At 42.5% G+C, this 19,566-nt stretch overlaps 1 protein-coding gene and 1 non-coding gene across 6 annotated transcripts in view; both read right to left on the bottom strand.

Moving 5' to 3' along the window:
• COP1 (COP1 E3 ubiquitin ligase) overlaps positions 1-19,566 on the bottom strand; it is a 132,938-nt gene that overhangs the window by 20,814 nt on the left and 92,558 nt on the right. For 4 of the 5 annotated variants that reach the window (XM_065674141.1, XM_065674142.1, XM_065674144.1 and 1 more), the window contains exons 17-18: positions 16,849-16,973; positions 15,605-15,765 (exon numbers count right to left, since the gene is read on the bottom strand). In XM_065674141.1, the coding sequence (XP_065530213.1) occupies positions 15,605-15,765; positions 16,849-16,973 (286 nt within the window). Of the gene's footprint in view, positions 1-14,151; positions 15,499-15,604; positions 15,766-16,848; positions 16,974-19,566 lie in introns of those variants that run through there. The other variant, XM_065674143.1, reaches the window with a different exon arrangement.
• Positions 1,516-1,661, bottom strand: LOC136012420 (small Cajal body-specific RNA 3). Its single transcript, XR_010611719.1, has one exon. It is a non-coding gene; the product is annotated as a small Cajal body-specific RNA 3 (non-coding RNA).

Raw genomic sequence — 19,566 nt, 5'->3', positions numbered from 1 at the left:
GAACAAAAATCCCAAACAAAACCCACCAAGGACTGAGACTGAATTCAGAAGAAAACCCAGTACGTATGTCAGACAAATTCACTGATTGCAAGACAGGGCAGGGTGATGAAATCCCAAGCCCCAAACTTGACATACAATTCTTACTAGAGAGAAATTCCCTATTTTTTCATTCATCTTCCACTTTCCTTCTCCTTGATTTGCTCATTCACCTCTCTGCAACTTGCCTTCCCCTAAGGAATACCAGGAGGTAGTCTCTGAATTCTGATTGTGTTTGCTATTCTACTGGATGCCATAGCTTTAAATGGGAAAAATTAGCAGGACACACCAGCAGGCATTCTCCACAATACCAGCTGAGAAGTCACCTGAAGCTCTAGATGGGCTGGCTTTCTTTTGTTTATGGCCTTTAAATAATTCAGAGAGAAGAGCTGTCAAGCTGAATCTGCAAAGCTCCCTTGACTTTGGATTTACGCTATGATACTGCCTGCCTATTGTTTATAAAGACAAAAAGGAAAACGTTACAGGATCATATGTCTGCATGGGAGGGGAGTCAAGGACTGCAAGAACGAGGGCTGTCAGTACAGAAGTCATTAAAAAAAAAAACCCAAACAGATGGGAAAGCAAAATACAGGTGTATTAAGGTGAAATACAGATGTACCAGCAATGCAGCAAGAACAAGTTGTTAGCTTGACCATGCTATAAATGCTAGCAATTTCTGCTAGTATGCTAGAAACAGTGCTAGCAGTTTCTTGTGTAAATGATGCCATTCTTTAAAAAGGAAAACCCCATATGCAAATGGAAACTTTAATGAGCAATTAAAAGCACAACTTCCCAGCTATACAGTTGCAGCCACCTCTCCCAGTTCTGTCTCACTTCTGCAAACCAGTGACAGTCATCAGGCAGCAGGCCAGCAGTAATCATCATTACAAACCTCACAGAGAGCAATTTCATCCCTTCTCCCTTTTTTTCTGGGCAAAGATTTACTAGGTCTTGCCTGGGGACACCAGCAAACCACAGGCAATGGCTCCTGGCATTCCAAGGAGCTCACTCACTCCAAGGTGCCTTTTAGATTGATTTATATTATTTTTTTTAATGACTCTAGGGCACACATGGCTTTGATGGGGTTTTGCACAGTCATTTTCAATCACTGGCTTTACAGCAAATAACTGTTTCTTGGAGCAGCAAGAAGAATTGAGAGGGAAGGGGAACTGCAGGACATGCAGCCTCGCTCCACCCATGTACACCTCTCCAGCCAGAATGTGATCACTTCTACAGCCAGTTTGCTAAACCTAATGAGAACTTAAAAAAAAACCAGGGCATTTTAATGCAAAACCTGATAACTGTAGTTATGTCTTGCTTTAAACTACCCATCTGGATTAACTCTCAGCAATTCTATTTAGCTCTGGATGCTGCAGACAAAACCCTGCCCAAGGGCTGTCCCAAACAGAGGGACATTACAGCTGGGCAGCAGAGTTGCTGCCGAGGACACTGCAGGAGCTGACTGCACAGGATAACACATGTGTATGGAGGGGAACGATCCGGTATAGTTCGCTCTCCTAAAGCGGACAGAGACCTCCACTTTTGCTCTAGGAAGACTGCAGCAGTGGACAAAACACGTTTCTTTTGCCCATGACTGGTCCAAATTAGTCCCAGCAGCTTCCAGTTCCACAGAATTTCGTTATTAAAACAGCCTTTTATTCCACTCGCTTTTATGCCTGGCTTTTGACCGTAACAAATCCTAAATGAAACATGATGTAATGCATGCAAATCAGCTGAGAAGAGGATTCAAATCATAGGGAAATATCATTAAGTGGGAAAGTTTAGCTCAGAAGGTCAAAATCATTCTACTCAGAAGAAAGATGCTGCACAGGGAACACATGCATGTCCAACATGGGACTGACTGCTCCTTTCTGACTTGTTTGGTGACTGCCAGCTAACAGCAAGGCCTGAAGCTACAGTGCCCTTAGTAAGTCCCTAAATCTCCTGGCCTTGAATACACTCCTAAACTCCAGGGAACAGCTTGCTACAGTATGCTACCTGCCAGCATCCCTACAGCAAGGCTATTAAACAGCAAGCTGCCTTTTCCTCCCCCCACCCCCTTTTTTGTTAAATTTTAAATGTGGTACATGCATCTGAAGTGTTACCAGCTCCCAAACGTTATTGATCACAGTCTGCTCTCAGGTAGGAGACCTGAAATGATTTGAGGGGCTGTGAAGCTCGCATGTTACAGCCTGGAAATCCTTGAATTAGATGCTTTCCCCTGCCACTCTCTCCTTGGCCCTCTGAAAGAACAAAAACCAGATGACATTCTTACTCCATTCTAGGATGTAACTGTAGATTTAGGACAACCTGACAGCTCTACACACTTCCTACTGGACAACAGATTTTAAAAAATCATATTAATTCTTTAAAGCACAGTTTTGTTGTTCGTATGAACTCCCGTGGTTGGTGGCAACAGACATGAGTGGATCATGCTTCAGCTCTGCTGGATGCACTGCCCTATGGGCTTGGGCTGGAGCCTGAGCTTGTCCTTCTCTGGGTTCCCAAAGAACATTAAGTTACTTAATTTTGCCAGCCACTCCACAGACCCAGGAGTGGCTCAGTTAATGGCACACCTTTAAGCCATCATAGGCTTTTGCAGGTGGAGTGAGGTGCTCTTACTGCATGCCAAAAATTTGTAGCTAATGTACTACACAGATTTACCCCATTCTATGCAACACCTCCTCACAACTTTATTCTAAAAAAACACCAACCCCAGAAAGCATTTTACTTTCTAATGAGCCAGAAAATAAGGAAAAAGCATCTTTCTTCATATGATGTACTCAAAAGTAGCTCTCAAAAGCTCATGATTTCTCAGCACTGCAAAACCAAAAAAGGCTTTCAATAAAGTGAGATCTGGGCAATGTTCTACATCACCATTTAAGGACAATTCAATCATCTTCCTTCTGGATTAAGTCTTGCTCTAGATTAATTTTAACAGAGCAATGAATAGGAAATCCACGACTCGGGAAGTAGGCAGATTTTATCTTTAAATCCAATTCACAAGTAAAATCATGTCTCTTACAATGGATAATTCTGCTGCTGTTCAAGTTATTTTCACACAGTGGGTATATAAAAAAAAGATATCTCTAGATATCTCCAATTGAAATGACTATTTTTAACACTCCCTGTCTTTTTGAATGCTTGCTAAGACTAACACTACTGCACCAAAAGAGGAGCTCAACAATCAAGGAATCCATTAAGCTACCTAGGACACTAACAGCAAAAACAAACAAAAAAGTTTAAAAAGACTCAAGTACATAAAGAAAAAGTCATGTGATTTTCCTATAGGGATTACAGGAGTGCACAAACCCCCTTGTGTTGCAACACAATACCTTTGATTTTATAATATCCTTCAGCTACATAAATATTAGAATATAAACCTGAGTTCTGCTGACAAAGAGCGAGGGAAGACAAACAAACACTTCTGGCACTTGATTTTCTTTTTTTAGCTAATCTACTGCATCATCCCTTGATTTTAGGTATTTTTTCTGAAGAGATGCTATTGTTGACTCACTCCTCAGACACCACAGAACCAAAGCCAGAGAGTGGGGGAGGTACCCCCTGTTATTCTCTCTGCCTGACAACGCCTCAAATGCTTCAGAGAAGAGATGGTGAGCAATGCAGGACAAAATATAGGAGATAAAAGAAAATAAAAGTAACTGTCCTCTGTCAGGGCTACACATGACTTATTTCTTGCCACAAGAGACTCACGGACTGCTACAATCATAAGCAGAAAAGCTCCTGTGAAGAGTTCAAGATCATCCACTACCCTAGCTATAGTGTCCAAGGAAGAATTAATATAAAGAAATGACCTCAAAAAAAAAAAAAACCCACCCAACAAAAAACCCCAAACCAAACACCTCACCCCCAAAAAAACCAACAAAAAAACCCTAAACAAACCAAAACAACCCCAAACAAAAAAGAAACCCCAAAAGACACACACAGGGCACATACACAGTATGCATTTGTCCAGACAGAGGGAGACAAATGATGCAGCTTGGCATGCATCACATTCATTACTTCATTAACTCTGATCTGTAGTCAAACTCAAACGTTATCCGAAATTAATACAAAAACCCAGGAGAGAACACAACTGTCTGCATCATAAGCCCCCTTCAAATCTGCTCACAAACAATGGAAATTTTAAACATCTTTAATAAAATGTGCCTTCATATCTCCCCTCCCAACTCCAGAATAGATAATTCCCAGGTTCACAAAGAACAGCTGAAGCTGAAGACCTCGTGATTACGGTGGGTTTGAGGAGGAGACTGCCCTTGTCCCCACTTCCACACTCAGACAGCTCTGCTCTTGGGGGAAAAACAGGGAGCCTTATGACAGGAAGAAGGATGGCTGCAGAGGGCGGCCAACAGACATAGAGAGGGTCAGAGATTGCATTCAAGGATATTCTGGGAAAGCAGTGGCCAAATTGTGTCCCTTCACCCTACAACCATAATTTAGCCAAACATTAAGCCAAAATAAATCTCTAAAGCAGTATTTTTCTTATACAAACATGTGAGCATCAGCAGAGTGAATTTTCACAGTGTGGGTCTTTGCTTACTTTTGGCAAGGTAAACATATATTATTGAGTTTTGAAACAAAGAACACTCCCAAGCTCCCAGTGCAGGCTGCTGCCTGCTCTAACACTAAAGAAAATTTTCACAAGCTGCTAACTCCTGTTTTACTTCAGCTTTGCATCTATTTCCCAACAATTTAAATTTCTCCTTTTGCACTGTCAAGCCAAGCAACAGAAAGCTGAAAACAGAAAGCTGACAGTGAGATGAATCCTTTTGTACTAAATAAGGACATTTTTATTTCACTTCCAGCTCATCTTCTCTCCTCTTTTTTTACTCCTGCTGACCCAAATTTATCTTTTCAAATGCTGGCGCTAACATGAAAGTTGCAAAGCAAGGCACGCACAGAAGCACTATTAACCTCCTATTTTAATCAAGGATATTTCATCCTAAATAAGTCAAGACATCCCCCAAGCACATACTCCCCAGACTAGACTAGCTTGCTGTTATTTGGTGCTTGGAAGAGACGTGGCCAGAGCACTCTTTGTAGAGGAGAAGGCAACCAGATCTCAAGTAATCAACCTAGAAACTAGGAAGGCAAAAAAAAAAATCATGAATGCCTGATTTACACTGGCAGACTTGGTTAGCTGAGCCCCTGCTAGCGCAGATAGTGAGGAGGAATGCAGCAGCTCCTCCTCCTCCTGCAGGAGCTAATTTATGTGCTATCTGCAGATTACAGGTGAAAGGAACTTTTTTATTCATTTAATGGATCTGAACCAATCTTTCTTCCCAGTATATGTAGCACTGCTTATCTTCCCTTCAGTATCTCTCATTATTATAAATAAATGGGAGACAATGCACTGTCTCATCTGCTAGCTCCCCAAGGCTGCCCTAGCTATACCTCTCTGCTTACCTTAATATTCACTTCAGACATGCTAAAGTAAAGCTAGAAAATCTAGTACTGCACCAAACAACTCACTTATCTCCAGATTTAGCAACTAGATAAGAGTTTCAAAAATGATTATGATATACAATAACGTATAAGAGATGTAACTGTTTGAAGCAGCTCTTCCCTCACAGAATTCAAAACACCTTGAGCCAGAGTGAACTCCATTCAGCTGCACAGCCCCAAATTTAATAGTATCTTTTCCATCTGAAAGGTACTAATTAAATATCTAAACATAACTTTCCTTCCATACTGTCTTTCTCTTCCTTAGAAAGGATTTATTATTATAATTCTGTGTGTATCCTATATAAAACAATTACATATCCAGGTAGCTTCAATTCAGACACTAGATTGCTTTCAAAGGAATGACCATTTTCACTCCATGCACATAACTAGCTCATCTAGCATTAGCTGAAATTAGATAGAACATCACCAAAAAGAAACTAAGTCTATTTAAATAGGTTAAAAGGATACAAATCAACGTTGCCGTTGGAAAACCAGTCTGAGCAGCTGATTTCACAAGGACTGCCATAAAAGCCATAATTCTTGCTTTACTAACATGCAATGCAATTGGCATTAAGCTGATCACAAGTTACTGGGTTTCAAAATGCTTTGGGGTTTTATTATTGATGGCAGAAGAGCAGAAAGCATACGAAAACCTTGAGAACAGTTGCCCAAAGCCAAGCAATAACTACATTAATGCAGAGTCCTATGTAAAGCTTTTGCAGAGAAAGCCACCTGCGCATAAATGCTTCTATTTCCATTTCACCCAGAGGTTAAATTATCTGATAAAAATCTTGTACTGGAAAAAAAAAAGTAATTTTTTTTCAACTTCATTCAAACTCTGTAAAATACTAAATCCTGCCATTAAAATAGCCTAATTAGGAGTTTAGATAAAAAAGGTGATGCAGCTCATGAGCTGCGACTACTGAATAGTGGTGGCCTGGCAAGACTTGCTATCAGTAGATGCACTGAAAAACAGGAGAAAACCAAAACAAAACTACAGTATTGTGAGAATGGAGAAAAAAATATTACAAGGTTGCTTTGACTGTAATTGAAGCAGCGTCACTTGTTAAGAGTGAACAAGGTTATATACCGATCTTCGAACAGCAGTGACAGCAGACCACCAGCAGCAAGGGTTTCAAATACCCTCCATGAGAGAATTCTGCTGCTGCACTGAAGCAGATTTCAAAGGTGGTGGTTAGCCCAATGTCAGTGGCTTTCCAAAGCCTACTTCACTCTGACTTTGCTCTTGCTGGTCTGAAACCAGAGTCCTCCTTTAGCAGTAAGTTTTGAGAAATGTAGCTTTACCCCTGCAGCTCCTATCATAAATGACTCTCTTCATCCGCTTCATAAAACACTGAATACTGCCCAACTTACTGAGCTTAGCTCAGAGCATTCAGACCTCATCTCACTGGCACTTTGTGCCAACTAGAGATTTCAGCAGATGGCACTTCAAAAAAGAAGACAGCAAAAGCTGCTCACGTAGGAGACACTTATTCAGATAGCAGCTTTAGCTGGAGTCTGAGATCAGGCAATAGATGTTGGCTCAGCCAACAAAACCTGCCTGAATCCTGTAACAGAATAATAGAACCATTTAGGTTGGAAAAGACCTTTAAGATCAGAGTCCAACCATTAACCTAGCACTGCAAGTCCATCACTAAATCATGTCCCTGACAACCACATCTACATGTCTTTTATACCCTCCAGGGATGGTGACTCCACCACTTCCCTAGGCACACCATTCCAGTGCTTGACAACCTTTACGGTGAAAAAAATTTTCCTAATATCCAATCATTTTCTCTCTCCACCCCAATATAAGGGTAATCCTGCATATCACCCCAATACAAGTAATTTGCCATTAAGTTGCCCTGTTCAGTACACAGAAAAGGGCCACATAACACATACTGCTGTACTTCAGCTTGTACCTTGTAACACTATGGTTCAGTGAGGAGTTGAGGATGGAGTCAGGAATGAAGTCCAGGTTCCAGGTGAATTTCTGACTTAGGTTCATCTGTTATAAAACTCACACTTGAATAAAGAATTGGTGGTTACTAAGGCAGCAGAGTCCCAAGAGGAGACAAACATCCTCTTATAAGTTTAACGACAGCTGCAGAGAGACTGCTTTGCATCCCCAGCTCACTGTGTGTATCACAGCAATAGAAACTGTGATTGCATTGGGACGCCCTCATTTTTTTAAAGCCTAGGAAACAACACGAGCCTGCTTGGACCTCTGCTTGCACCAGCAATTAACTGCAATCCACTGTCTCACATTGTCTCCATTATTCTTTTCAGAGAGGGTAATGAGGTACAGGAACAGGCTTCCCATGAAAGTGCTGGAATCCCTGCCCCTAGAAGTGTTCAGAAACCATGTAGATGAGGCCTTCAATGATATGGTTCAGGCCTTGTCAGTCCTGGGATAACGGTTGGACTTGATCTTAAAAGTCTTTTCCAACGTAGTTGATTCTATGATCTCTACAGCTGCACCATCAGGATCAGCTACTGGAACTATAACGTCAACAGCATTCAGAGTTATGTTGACCACTATGTCATTCATTTGATCAAGGACAGAGATGACTCTAATAAGGAAGACCTCAGTCCTGTCTACAGCACACTGACTACTTTTCTTGGCATTAAAGAAGACACACTGGTAAGCAAATATGAGCTGTAGAAGTCTGAAAGAGTAAATGCTGCCTTCATTCAAGAAACATGGATGACTTTGATCTGCCTTCGCTTCAAAAAAAACATCAACCAAGTTTTTGCGATTATGCGGGGGAGAGAGGGAGGGAAGCCTCACCTTGCAGGAGACAGAAACTAAGTGCAAATGTAAACTTAAAACCAAAGAAGAAAAAACCGAGCCACCTACATTTCTTGGAGAAGCTATTCTTAAAATAGAAGCTAGAATGATATCAGAGTGCTGCAGTACCACAGGGGAGCTGAACTTCCAGAACTGAACAAAAGCGATACCCTCTGTTTGCAGCAGCAGCACAGTCAGCTGCTCTGCATCTAGGAAAGGAAGAGTTAACATAGGTGCTGATGTACCAGCCACCCGCTGTGTGCCACCCTGAGCCCTGAAACAGCAAAATAAATGGGGCAATACAGTTTTTTCCAAGCAATCACACTAGATGGGAGGAGCACAGTGAACAGAGGTCCGGGTTATCAGGGAATCGCTTGGCTACCTTCACCCCTGCCCACACTTGACAGCAGCAGCACTGCAGTCCAGCAAGCAACTGCCCTCACTGGGAGAAAGCACAAAAGGATGCCCTGCAACCAGGGAAACAACAGTAAGGAAAGAACATTGACCAAAATTTTTTTTTTCTTCAACAGAAGACTCAAAATTAAACACTTTCTCCTAAAGCCTGTCATTTACATAATCACATTATCAAGATGGTCTTTCACAAGGCCTGAAGTGTCAACACACTGAGATTTCAATATAATGCATGAATAATAGAGTATGCTTTCCCCCACCTACATAGTTCTCTGCAGTTGGACTCCAAAGACTGTGGCAGGGAGTAAAATATTTTTAGTCACCTGAGTATTTTTTAATTAATTCTCCTAAGCCACAGAAAAAATAGAGCCCCAAATGAGCATTTGAAGAGATATGGGTATGAAAGTATATGAGTATGTTCAGCACAAAGGAGCACATATACTGAACTTGTGACATTTTTTTATCAGCAAGGCAGAAGTTATTCTGCATATGTAAGTAGCATACTAAAAAAATTATATATTTTACAGTATGTTGGTATACAAAAGTAATGTGCTAAAATTTGGGGGGGAGGGAAATCAAACATATATAATGTATCTTTGTATATCCTGAGTTCCACTTGTTTTTAATGAAGACTTGAGACTTCCAAATGAGTAAGAGAGCAATAGACATGAAAAAGGTAGGATGGAAGAGAAATAAAATACATTTACTACCTGAAGAAAGTGCGAAGCAGCAAAGCAAAACATAGTCAAAGAAAGTTTCTTGTTTAAAGCGTTGCCAATGGTCAGAGAGCATAAGGCATGTCAAGAGGAGTGGAAAGCCATCACACAGACAGCTATGAGCTTCACAGCACACATGCCACAGGGCTTAGACAGCTTCCACAGGAGGAAGGAAAATCTTTGAAGACTTTCGGGAGGGGATAAAACCCAGTAGAATAGACCTGATAAAAGTCACATCTTGCTTTTTTTAAAAGCTGATCATTCTCAGCCTCCCACAAACTGCTGTGCATTTCAATCACAACAGAGAAGACGAAGACCACCGTGTTTCCAGGATGAGGCAGTAGCATGGTACTGCACCGAAGAATAACTTGGAAGAAAATTAGTCTGGGAGATGCTGCACATGAATGCTATAGGACAACTCTAGTCTAGGAAATAAAGAACAAGTTAGAAAATAGAAGACGCCCTCTCTGAAAATACAGTGGTTGGAGATACACTGCTACCTGTGGACAACTTGTGTCTGATCACTCCAGGCAGGCATTTATCACGTAAGCTTTAGATTATTACCTAGGTGTATCTTAACCACCATCTGAACAACTAGTTGAGTTGAAAGCGGAAGTTAAAACTCTCACTGATTTTGAGACTTTAAAATTTCTGCAGAAAGCAGAACAACGGAAACAAGTCTTTCACTTGTTTCCCAACCTAAATCCTACTGAAATTCTTATTTCAAGTTTTAAGAGATATCACAGCATCACAGAACGGTTTGGGTTGGAAGGGACCTTAAAGGTTATGTAGTTCCAATCCCCTTGCCACAGGCCGGGACACCTTCCATTAGACCAGGTTGCTCAAAGCCCAGGCCAACCTGGCCTTGAACACTGCCACAGATCACATTATCAAGATGTGAAGCCACAGCTTCTCTGGGCAACCCGTGTGAGCTCCTCACAACCTCACAGTGAAGAATTTCTTTCTAATGTCTAACCTAAATCTACCTTCTTTCAGTTTAAAGCCATTGCCCCTTGTCCTATCACTACATGCCCATGTAAAAAGTCCCTCTTCATACTTCTTGTAGGCCCTCTTTTCTCACTGGAAGCTGCTTTAAAGGTCTCCCCTCAGCCTTCTCCAGGCTGAACAAGTCCAAATCCCTCAGCATGTCTTCATAGAAGATGTGCTCCAACTCTCTGGGCATCTTTGTGGCCCTCCTCTAGACTCACTTGAGTGGGGCCCCAACACAACTGGGAAATATAGTTAAGAGTCTACAAGTTAGTTAAGAATGACACTGAATAAGCATTTGGTTATTTGGGAATGACAAAGGAGGTTTCATTTTTAATTTTTGTTAAGTCATCCAAATTAATTAGTGTTTTTAAATGGCAATGAATCACTTCCTGAAATAATTTGTATTGGCTAAATTAATTCCAGTGAAGGAAGCCAATTTGCTGATTGTAAATTATCAGAGTCTCTGACTAGCTCCTGCATACATTGTGTACCATTTATTAGGCTATTGGGAAACAAAGGACGACTACTTTTCATCAGTGAATAAGATTACAGCCCTATTAAGTGACCAGCTTATTGTGGTACAATTATAGGTTTCTATATAAGAGTTCAAGCCAGGCCTCATTAAGAAATAAAGTTGAATGCTCAGAGGAAAGGAAAAATAAAAGAAAAGCTTATTTTCTGAAGATATGCACCAAAAAAACTATTCGAAAGGAATATTCTCATCCTCTTAGGTTAATGAAGAGAAGTTCAGAGATGCAAGACTAATTATGAAGACACTTCCACCCTATGACAGTGCCTAAAGGCAACCTGAAGCCTGGAGTTCTACAGCCTGCTTCTCTCACTCATGGCTAGATGATTGATTCAAGACTCCCCTACACTGACATCTGAAAAGCAATGACCAGGTGAGAAAACATACATGGGTTACTGCTCCTCTCCATCAGGCTGAGAAGATGCTTTCACAACACTCCCATGCTGCTGCTCTGAGACCCTTCTTTCAAGCTCCAGGAGACCTCTGCATCCATCCAGCATGTACCACCATCCACCCACTGCAGCAAGATGGCTTGCTTAAAGTCTGCAGCACTGTTCTCAACTGATTTCCTTTATTTACCCCACCAGAAATAAAAAAATTTACATAAAGCTTTACCTAAGCTAATTTGCATGGCATTCTCTTGCGTTTATCTGCATCTCCTCACTGGTATCAAAGCCTTGACATTTCTGCTTGAGAAATCCTTCCCTGGCTAACCCGCTTATCAGCGGTAATGAATACTCATGCAAACAGGTACAAAATTAAATGGCTTCTTTACAGTGATTATGATAGATTGAGTCGTGCTTAATCTACATAATCAAATTGCTTCTATGTTCAGCAATAATACCTTTTTGCTGCCCTGGGAGCAGGTTCAGCCTTGGTTCCTCTTTTGACAGCTTCTTTCTGAGAAACACTAACCACGACTGGGAAAGGGGCTACTTGAAATGCAATTATTTAACACAGCTGTATGAGGCACATCTTGAACTCTGCAATATGGCAAAGCAGGTCCAAATGAAGGTGTCCCCTTTAGGGGAGGAGAAAAGTTCACACAGGACACAAGGGAAAACAAAGCACAAACCAATCTCCTCCAGCTACTATCCACGCACCTAGACATAACTGGAGTGACCCTCCCAAGACTGATAAACCATCTCTACTCAACTAGCTGCAGGGAGCTGCTACCAGTACTATAATTTCCTTTCCCTATGCAAGAGCATCCCTATATGCAAGAGCGTCATCTGCTTACATGCTAATAAAATAGAAGAATGTATTTTCCAATCTTCACCAAGACCAGATTCACATTTCAATCAAGCTGGCTAACTCCTGTCAAGGTGCCAGAAACAAAGGATGGCACAGGTATATAATAAAATCCTTGACTGAAGAAATAAAAGGATTTGGCTCAGGAAAGGTTCTGAAATGCATCTCTGTGTGTAACTCTCATTTATCAGGTCACTTAGGCCAAAAGTGCCCTGAAGCTTTCTCTACTTTTAAATACTGATCCATTTTATGGAGTAAAATGAGAAGTGAGAAATGGTTTTCCACACAAACTGCAAATAAGTGCTATTTAAAAGTATATTAAACAGCCTATTTACATTTGTCCAAAACACAGCATTGAAAGAAGCAGAGCAGAAGTTTGCTTCCTGACATACTTGCTAGGAGTTTTTTTTTGTTTGCCTGGATTTTTCTGCCCCAAAGAGTCTAACAAAATTATTAGTCTGCAAGCGAGGTAATGTTTAGAAATAAGCACTATAAGGGTAATCCTGATGCTAAATGCTAATAAGCACTTACAGATAATTTCTCTCGATTCTTATGGCTTTAACACAGGTGGAAAGAAAGCACTGCCTGGACCTCTGTGGTTGGAAGAGTGACAGCTCCAGAAAAAAGGTCCCTTTGTCTTTGTAAGCAAAGGAAAGCCAACACAAAGGTGGAGGAGAACAGGGATGAAAATGGGTTCTGGAAAGGGCTGTTGGCACAGCCTGACTTTGGCTCAGGAGGAAATAAAAGCTTGAATTACATAAAAATAGATTTAAGAAAGAATCAATGACATTTCATCTGAAAGTTTAAGTTTTAATTAGGACCCAAGATTTTGCACTTAAGTGCATGAAGTGGAGTACGTGTACTCATGCTTCCCAAGATAACTGACAGATCTGAAACTTACTCATCTCAAAAGGTTAATTAAAGAACGATCCTTGAAAGCAATACAGTAGGGAAACCAAGGCAAGTTTGCTCCACTGGGGAGCCTGGTGGAAAAGCTGGCATGCAGTGCCTGCATCCACCCCCTCAGAAACACTCCAGGTAGCAAACCAAAGCTATGACCCAATGACCACGGCACAGAGACAAGTGAAACAGCTTAGAACCAGCCCAGCAAGGCACAAACAAACAGCACGTTTACAGCAGCATAAAGTGGCTCTGGGGCTGGTTTGCCACCCTGTGCTAGGCTCTGCACGGCTGCTAGGCTGGAGCTGCTCCAATGCGCACACCCTTTAGAAGAGCAGGCATGATCATAGCCAGTGGGGAAAGGTAGGTGTGGTAACTCTTATAATTAGGAAACTAAGGCAGAGTGACTCATCCAGGATCAAAGTCTGCAATTAAGCCAGAAATGGCCTGTGGGTTCCCCGATTCCCACAGATGATGACAGCACTGCAAGGCAAAGCCCTCCCCTAGTTCATCTGAGCATCACAAAAAAATCTGACAGGTTTTAGAAAAGCCTATATATATAAAGCTCATTTGAAAAAAAATCTCACTCCAAATTTAAGAAACATTATCAAAATGGAGAACAGAAGAGTTTCATCATTCAAGCAAGACTTTGTGGACATAAGCGACCTTTGGCTGTGCAGTAATTTGATTTCCTAAGAACATGAGCAAAGTCTCAACTAGGTCAGAGAGGACTGATGTACTGGCACAGGAGGGAAGAGAAATGTGCTACTGTATCGGTGAAGAGTACTTCTCATCTTGGAGGGACTGGAGATATAGTGCAAGGAAGCATTAGGGCCTCTTGGCAAAAGCAAGCAAAGCGGCTCAGTTGATATGTAAAGCAGGATGGCATACACCACAGGCAGAGGTAAAACACAGAAGCAAAACACTCGGCCAGTGGGTCTCAGATTACAGACAGCTTTTTGCTGCTTTCTTTACAAATGAGAGCCAGGTACCGTGGCTACCATGGGAGAAACAGGCTAATTTAGAAAAAGCCCAGGGAAAAGCAGAGGAACAATGGAAAAAAAGAAATTATCCGAATAGCAACAGATTCTGAATGCTGTTTAATGGAGTGAAGCCTGAAAGTTATTTGGTGCAATCTTGATGGGCCTGATTTAACTATTAGGTTTTCACACAATATTTTTCATGCTGCTTGACAGCCCTTGATGGCAGCTCAAAAGTTTGTCAGTTAAGCAGGCCTTTAGGAGTAAAGCACATTAATTGGAGAAAAGACTGATAAGGAGTGGATGGCAACAGAAATAATACCCGGAGTGAGACTTCACTGTTAGTCTATTGCCCACAGAAAAGGTGCTCAGGAGGTCAGTGGACAGGACAACACAAACCAGAACCACTTCAGTGAGAACAGTTACAGAATGATGTTCCTGAACACACAGGCTCCCACAGCAAGTTTTTATCCAGCAGAAAGATGGACACAACTTCCAGCAGCCACTCTTCATCTGTGTATCCTTAATCCTCCTAAATCCCAGCCAGAAACAAGTTGGTGACCCTACATCACCAAGTCTCATGCCCACTATTCAAACCACAACAGCCCACTTTTTACTTTTAAATCCAAAGTGCAGTTTCAGACACCTGGATTTATTTCTGATTTGATTCAGAAACATCTATCTGAAGTGAGTTTATGCCAGTGACAAGTGAATCACAGCTGTGGGGGCAGCATCTTCAGATTGAAACAGACTGGCAGACAGTACCCATTCAAAATGCTATCTTTGTGAATGCAACATTTCAGGACACCAATCAGGCAGTGTCCCACTTTAGCCACTTAGAAGACCTGCTCGGGATGAGCTCCTTTCCTCCCCCTCCAACAAGCCTATTAAGTATCTGATCTGCAAACCCTTGCACATACAAGAGAGTTAATTGCTCAAGGGTTTTTTTTTTTTTGTCAAGCTTTTCAAGAGCATTCTGAATTTGAAAGCAACATTTTTTTCTCCAGAACAGCCCTGTACTGAAAGGCCACTCTCAAAAGCTGCTTCAGGTCTGCCTGCGACATTAATACACATGCGATATATATTAACTGTCACTGGAACAGTTGTTGAGGTGACTGCAGCATAGGCTTGCCTCTTTTACATATCTCCTCATCTAAAGCATGGGGGCTGTATGTCAGTGACCAAGCCCATATAGACACACTAACACTGAGATAAGGCTCCAGAGTAAGTATCTGCAGGTGCTGCTAATGCACCCACAAAAAACATTGCCAGAAATGCAATTCTGCTTCTGGGATTTCAGATGCCAAGCAGAGAAATTCAAACACCCAGGTGGAAGAGTTAAGAGCACAGTAGTCCCTGCTCCCCTCAAATCCCCCAGCATTTCAGTCACCATGCAGATCTTCATGTTCTCATGTTAATCTGCAACACCTATAAACAGGAAAATACCAAGTGCAAACCCTCAGCAATGCTATTTAATGAGAAAGCAGGAGACATCCCTTTCAGACCCAGCTGGGTGCCTGAGCAGAAAGCTTACCCCATCTGGTAGTGCCCTCCAGCATACAGCACTCACAAACTCATTTGTGTCATCTTCTTTCCGGTCCTTGTCCAGGACACTTTTGACTGTATCAAACTTGAACGTCAGCAGTGTCTTTGAGAGGCCTTTATAGTATAGGTAGAGGGAATTATTTTCACTTCCTGGAATTAAGAAAATAAATACACAAGATTAGGTTCTGGTAGCAGGAACAGAAATAAGGCTTCTTAGTTCTTTCACTGTTTATGACAAGAACAGACATTTCCTCCTTGTAGTTATCACGCTCATGGTGCCCTGGCAACTGGGAGCACTCCATAGCAAACTTTTACGATGCTTAATAACAAGACCAGGTTTTATTACAAGACAGCTGCAGCATGCAGCATACTTGCAAAACATACAGCATCCCAACTGTCTTCCATAACTTCCTTAGGGCAGAGCATTTTGAGCAGAGCAGAGCATCTACGCTACACCCAACCTGCTTGGCATTACAGCTCAAAGGCAGGTAGCACTGTGTTTGTTTTTCTTGCTGTAATCAAGTATGACAGTTTGGTCTGTGGAGAGTTAAGTAAGAGAGACTAGACAATATGCAGGCTTTATTAAGAAATCCTTCCCAATTTTTGTCTTGCTAGCTGTACAGAGATCAGAGAATACATAGGTCCTCCCTTCAGTGGGAGCACAGCTGTCCTGCTCATCCCAGCTATCAGTCTGTCACTGCTTTCCCACCAACACTTGTGGATTTACAGAAGTTCAACAGTCCAACTAAAGAACTTATATGGTGAAAGGACAGAAACGGCCAAACAGGTAACTGCTTCAGAATAATTCAGTCTTCTAGGGAGCTGTTCACAGTTAGGGTGTATCGCTTTGTCACACAGAACGTTGTACTATCAAGTACAGGATCCTTCTGTGGTCCAGGCTACTGCCCTTCCTTAGAAAGAGGCAGGAGTTTACATCACTTGTTAAACTTGAAAGACATGTCATATTAATAGCAACTACACTAGTAGCTGATTTTTGGTGACAGCAAGTCTGAATCATCGTATACAAAGGACTCATCTGAAACAGGAGGAAACTGGCAACAGACCCCCTTAGGTCAGGGCTCCTTACACCATTCCCTGGAAAGGTAAAGAGGGTTGGAGGTTCCTTTATTAAAAAGCCCATACAGTTACGTAGCACAACTGCTGGTGTGCTTTGCAACTGGAGAAGCACCAGCTCCAAGCAGTCCTATTAATTTGTCAGGATGCTCTACTCACCGCAGGCGATGTAGTCTCCATTGGATGCAAGCCCTACAAAATTCTTCTCATTGATGTGACCCTTGAAGGAGCGCAAGCAGTGAGGCTTCCCTACGTTCCACAGTTTCAGCTGACTGTCTGTTGACCTGAAAACGATACCTAAAGTTACCCTTCTGCCATGCAGCCGGAACTCCTTGCTTGCAATCGTGCTTCTTGACACCCTACTTGCAGTGTAAGCATAGGAAGTCTTAGTGCACTCCAGGAGATTTATCACGCTTTCAATCATATGCAACTCAGCTTGAGCTTGGAAAGGTATCATGTTATTTTAGAAGCCTGCCAAAATGCATTATGATTTAATAAAACTTCCCCAACTATTACTCTTCCTTCCTCTATCAGTTGCACACTCTTCCACTGAACTCTTCCGCCTCTGGGCTATCACTGACTCCTCTAGATCCTCACAGATCTAGGACACACTGATTTTTTTATGTATTTTATTTTAAAGCCTCTACACTGTAGACAAATCTGTTCCCTTCTCCATGCCGGCTGCAATTCTCATTCATGCTTTTACAGAACTTGGGAAGCAAGCAGTCTCCTCCCTCTCAAGCTGCTCTGAAAGCATGTTCTCCTCCTCCTGCCCAATACCAAGCAGCAGCATATAAAAACCTATGGAGTCTCAGAGTTGCTGTTAGCATTAATGTGGTTTTCTCACATGTAATTGAGACTGAATGGATACAGATCCCTAACTTCCACTTTTTTCACCTTGGCAGCAAAGCTAAATATTGCCATTAAAAATATAAAGACTCTGTTGGGATTAAACCAAAATTGATATTTTCCATTGTTCCCCCACATGCAAACATACCTGCCTTTAAAATGTGTTTCTATTTACTCTGCAAACATTTTCCCTTTGGCAAAAGAAAGGATACACAGATAGCTTCCTCTGCCTGTCAGCGCTCAACCGATATAGGAATACCCCAGGTTTCAGTAAGATACATGATTAATTTCTTCCCTCAAGCCTGAGGGGACATGACCTTCTCTTACTTTACAGGTGTTATTCTCTAGAGGTTGCCAGGCTCCGATATTTTGGCACTTGCTGACTTATAGTGAAAGACTCCATAACAGGGATACCCATGGCGATCTGGTGGGACTGGATGGCCATGTAGCACCCTGGAGGAAAGGCATAACGCTGTTCTGATCTTAAATTTGAAAGATATTGGGAGCAGGGCCTATCAGGCTTCTGGGTAGGAGGGAAGGGAAGCAGGTCACACTCGCCTCATGCAGGTTATGTCACCCAACCTTGCTGCTTTCTGAATATATAAAGTTGAAGGGGAAATACCCAAATATTGCCAGTATCGTAAGACATTAGCCCTGCACCTATGTCACATTTACCTAAAAATACAGCATAAAAGTGGAGAGATGCACCTTCGACACTGTCACGCACATCCCTGTCTCTAAATTGGAGAGACATCAATTTGATAGGTGGACCACTCAGGGGATAAAGAACTGGCTGGATGGCCGCATGCAAAGAGTTGTGGTCAATGGCTCAATGTCCAGCTGGAGACCAGTAACTAGAGGTGCCCCTCAGGGACCAGTGTTGGGACTGGTCTTGTTCAACATCTTCATCACTGACGTGGACAGTGGGATTGAGTGCGCCCTCAGCAAGTGTGCCAATGACATCAAGCTGTGTGGTTCGGTTGATACTCTGGAGGGAAGGGATGCCATCCAGAGGGACCTTGATACGCTTGTGAGGTGAACTGATACCAACCTCATGAAGCTCAACCATGCCAAGTGCAAGGTCCTACACCTGGGTCGGAGCAATCCCAGGCACAGCTAAAGGATGGGCAGAGAAAGATTCAGAGCAGCCCTGCAGAGAAGGACTTGGGGGTGCTGGTCGATGAGAAAATGAACATGAGCCGGCAGTGTGTGCTCACAGCCCAGAAAGCCAACCGTATCCTGGGCTGCATCAAAAGGAAGGTGACCAGCAGGTCGAAGGAGGCGATCCTGCCTCTCTGCTCTGCTCTCCTGAGACCTCACCTGGAGTATTGTGTGCAGTTCTGGCGTCCCCAACATAATAAGGACATGGAACTGCTGGAACAAGTCCAGAGGAGGGCCATGAGGATGATCAGGGGACTGGAGCACCTCCCATATGAGGACAGGCTGCGAAAGCTGGGGCTGCTCAGCGTGGAGAAGAGAAGGCTGCATGGAGACCTCATAGCAGCCTTCCAGTATCTGAAGGGGGCCTACAGGGATGCTGGGGAGGGACTCTTCATCAGGGACTGTAGCGATAGGACAAGGGGTAATGGGTTAAAACTTAAACAGGGGAAGTTTAGATTGGATAAAAGGAGGAAGTTCTTTCCTGTTAAGAGTGGTGAAGCACTGGAATGGGTTGCCCAGGGAGGCTGCGAATGCTCCATCCCTGTCAGTGTCCAAGGCCAGGTTGGACGAAGCCTTGGGTGAGATGGTTTAGTGTGAGGTGCCCCTGCCCATGGCAGGGGGTTGGAACTAGATGATCTTGAGGTCCTTTCCAACCCTAACTATTCTATGATTCTATACTATACTGCAAAAACCTCACCTGCCCTCAATGACAGCTGGAATGACAAAAGAGTGATAAAGAAGCTGCAACAAGATTTGTTGCTCATTTATAATAACAGTATGAGGTCAGATCAGAACGAATGTATGAACTTCATCTGTAATACTGCAACTTAAGCAGGAGTGCATTCCTCATCCTAGGTCTTGACCACC

Source organism: Lathamus discolor, chromosome 3, assembly GCF_037157495.1.
Source record: "Lathamus discolor isolate bLatDis1 chromosome 3, bLatDis1.hap1, whole genome shotgun sequence".
Lineage (NCBI taxonomy): Eukaryota > Metazoa > Chordata > Aves > Psittaciformes > Psittacidae > Lathamus > Lathamus discolor.
This window is presented reverse-complemented; position numbering and strand designations above follow the sequence as displayed.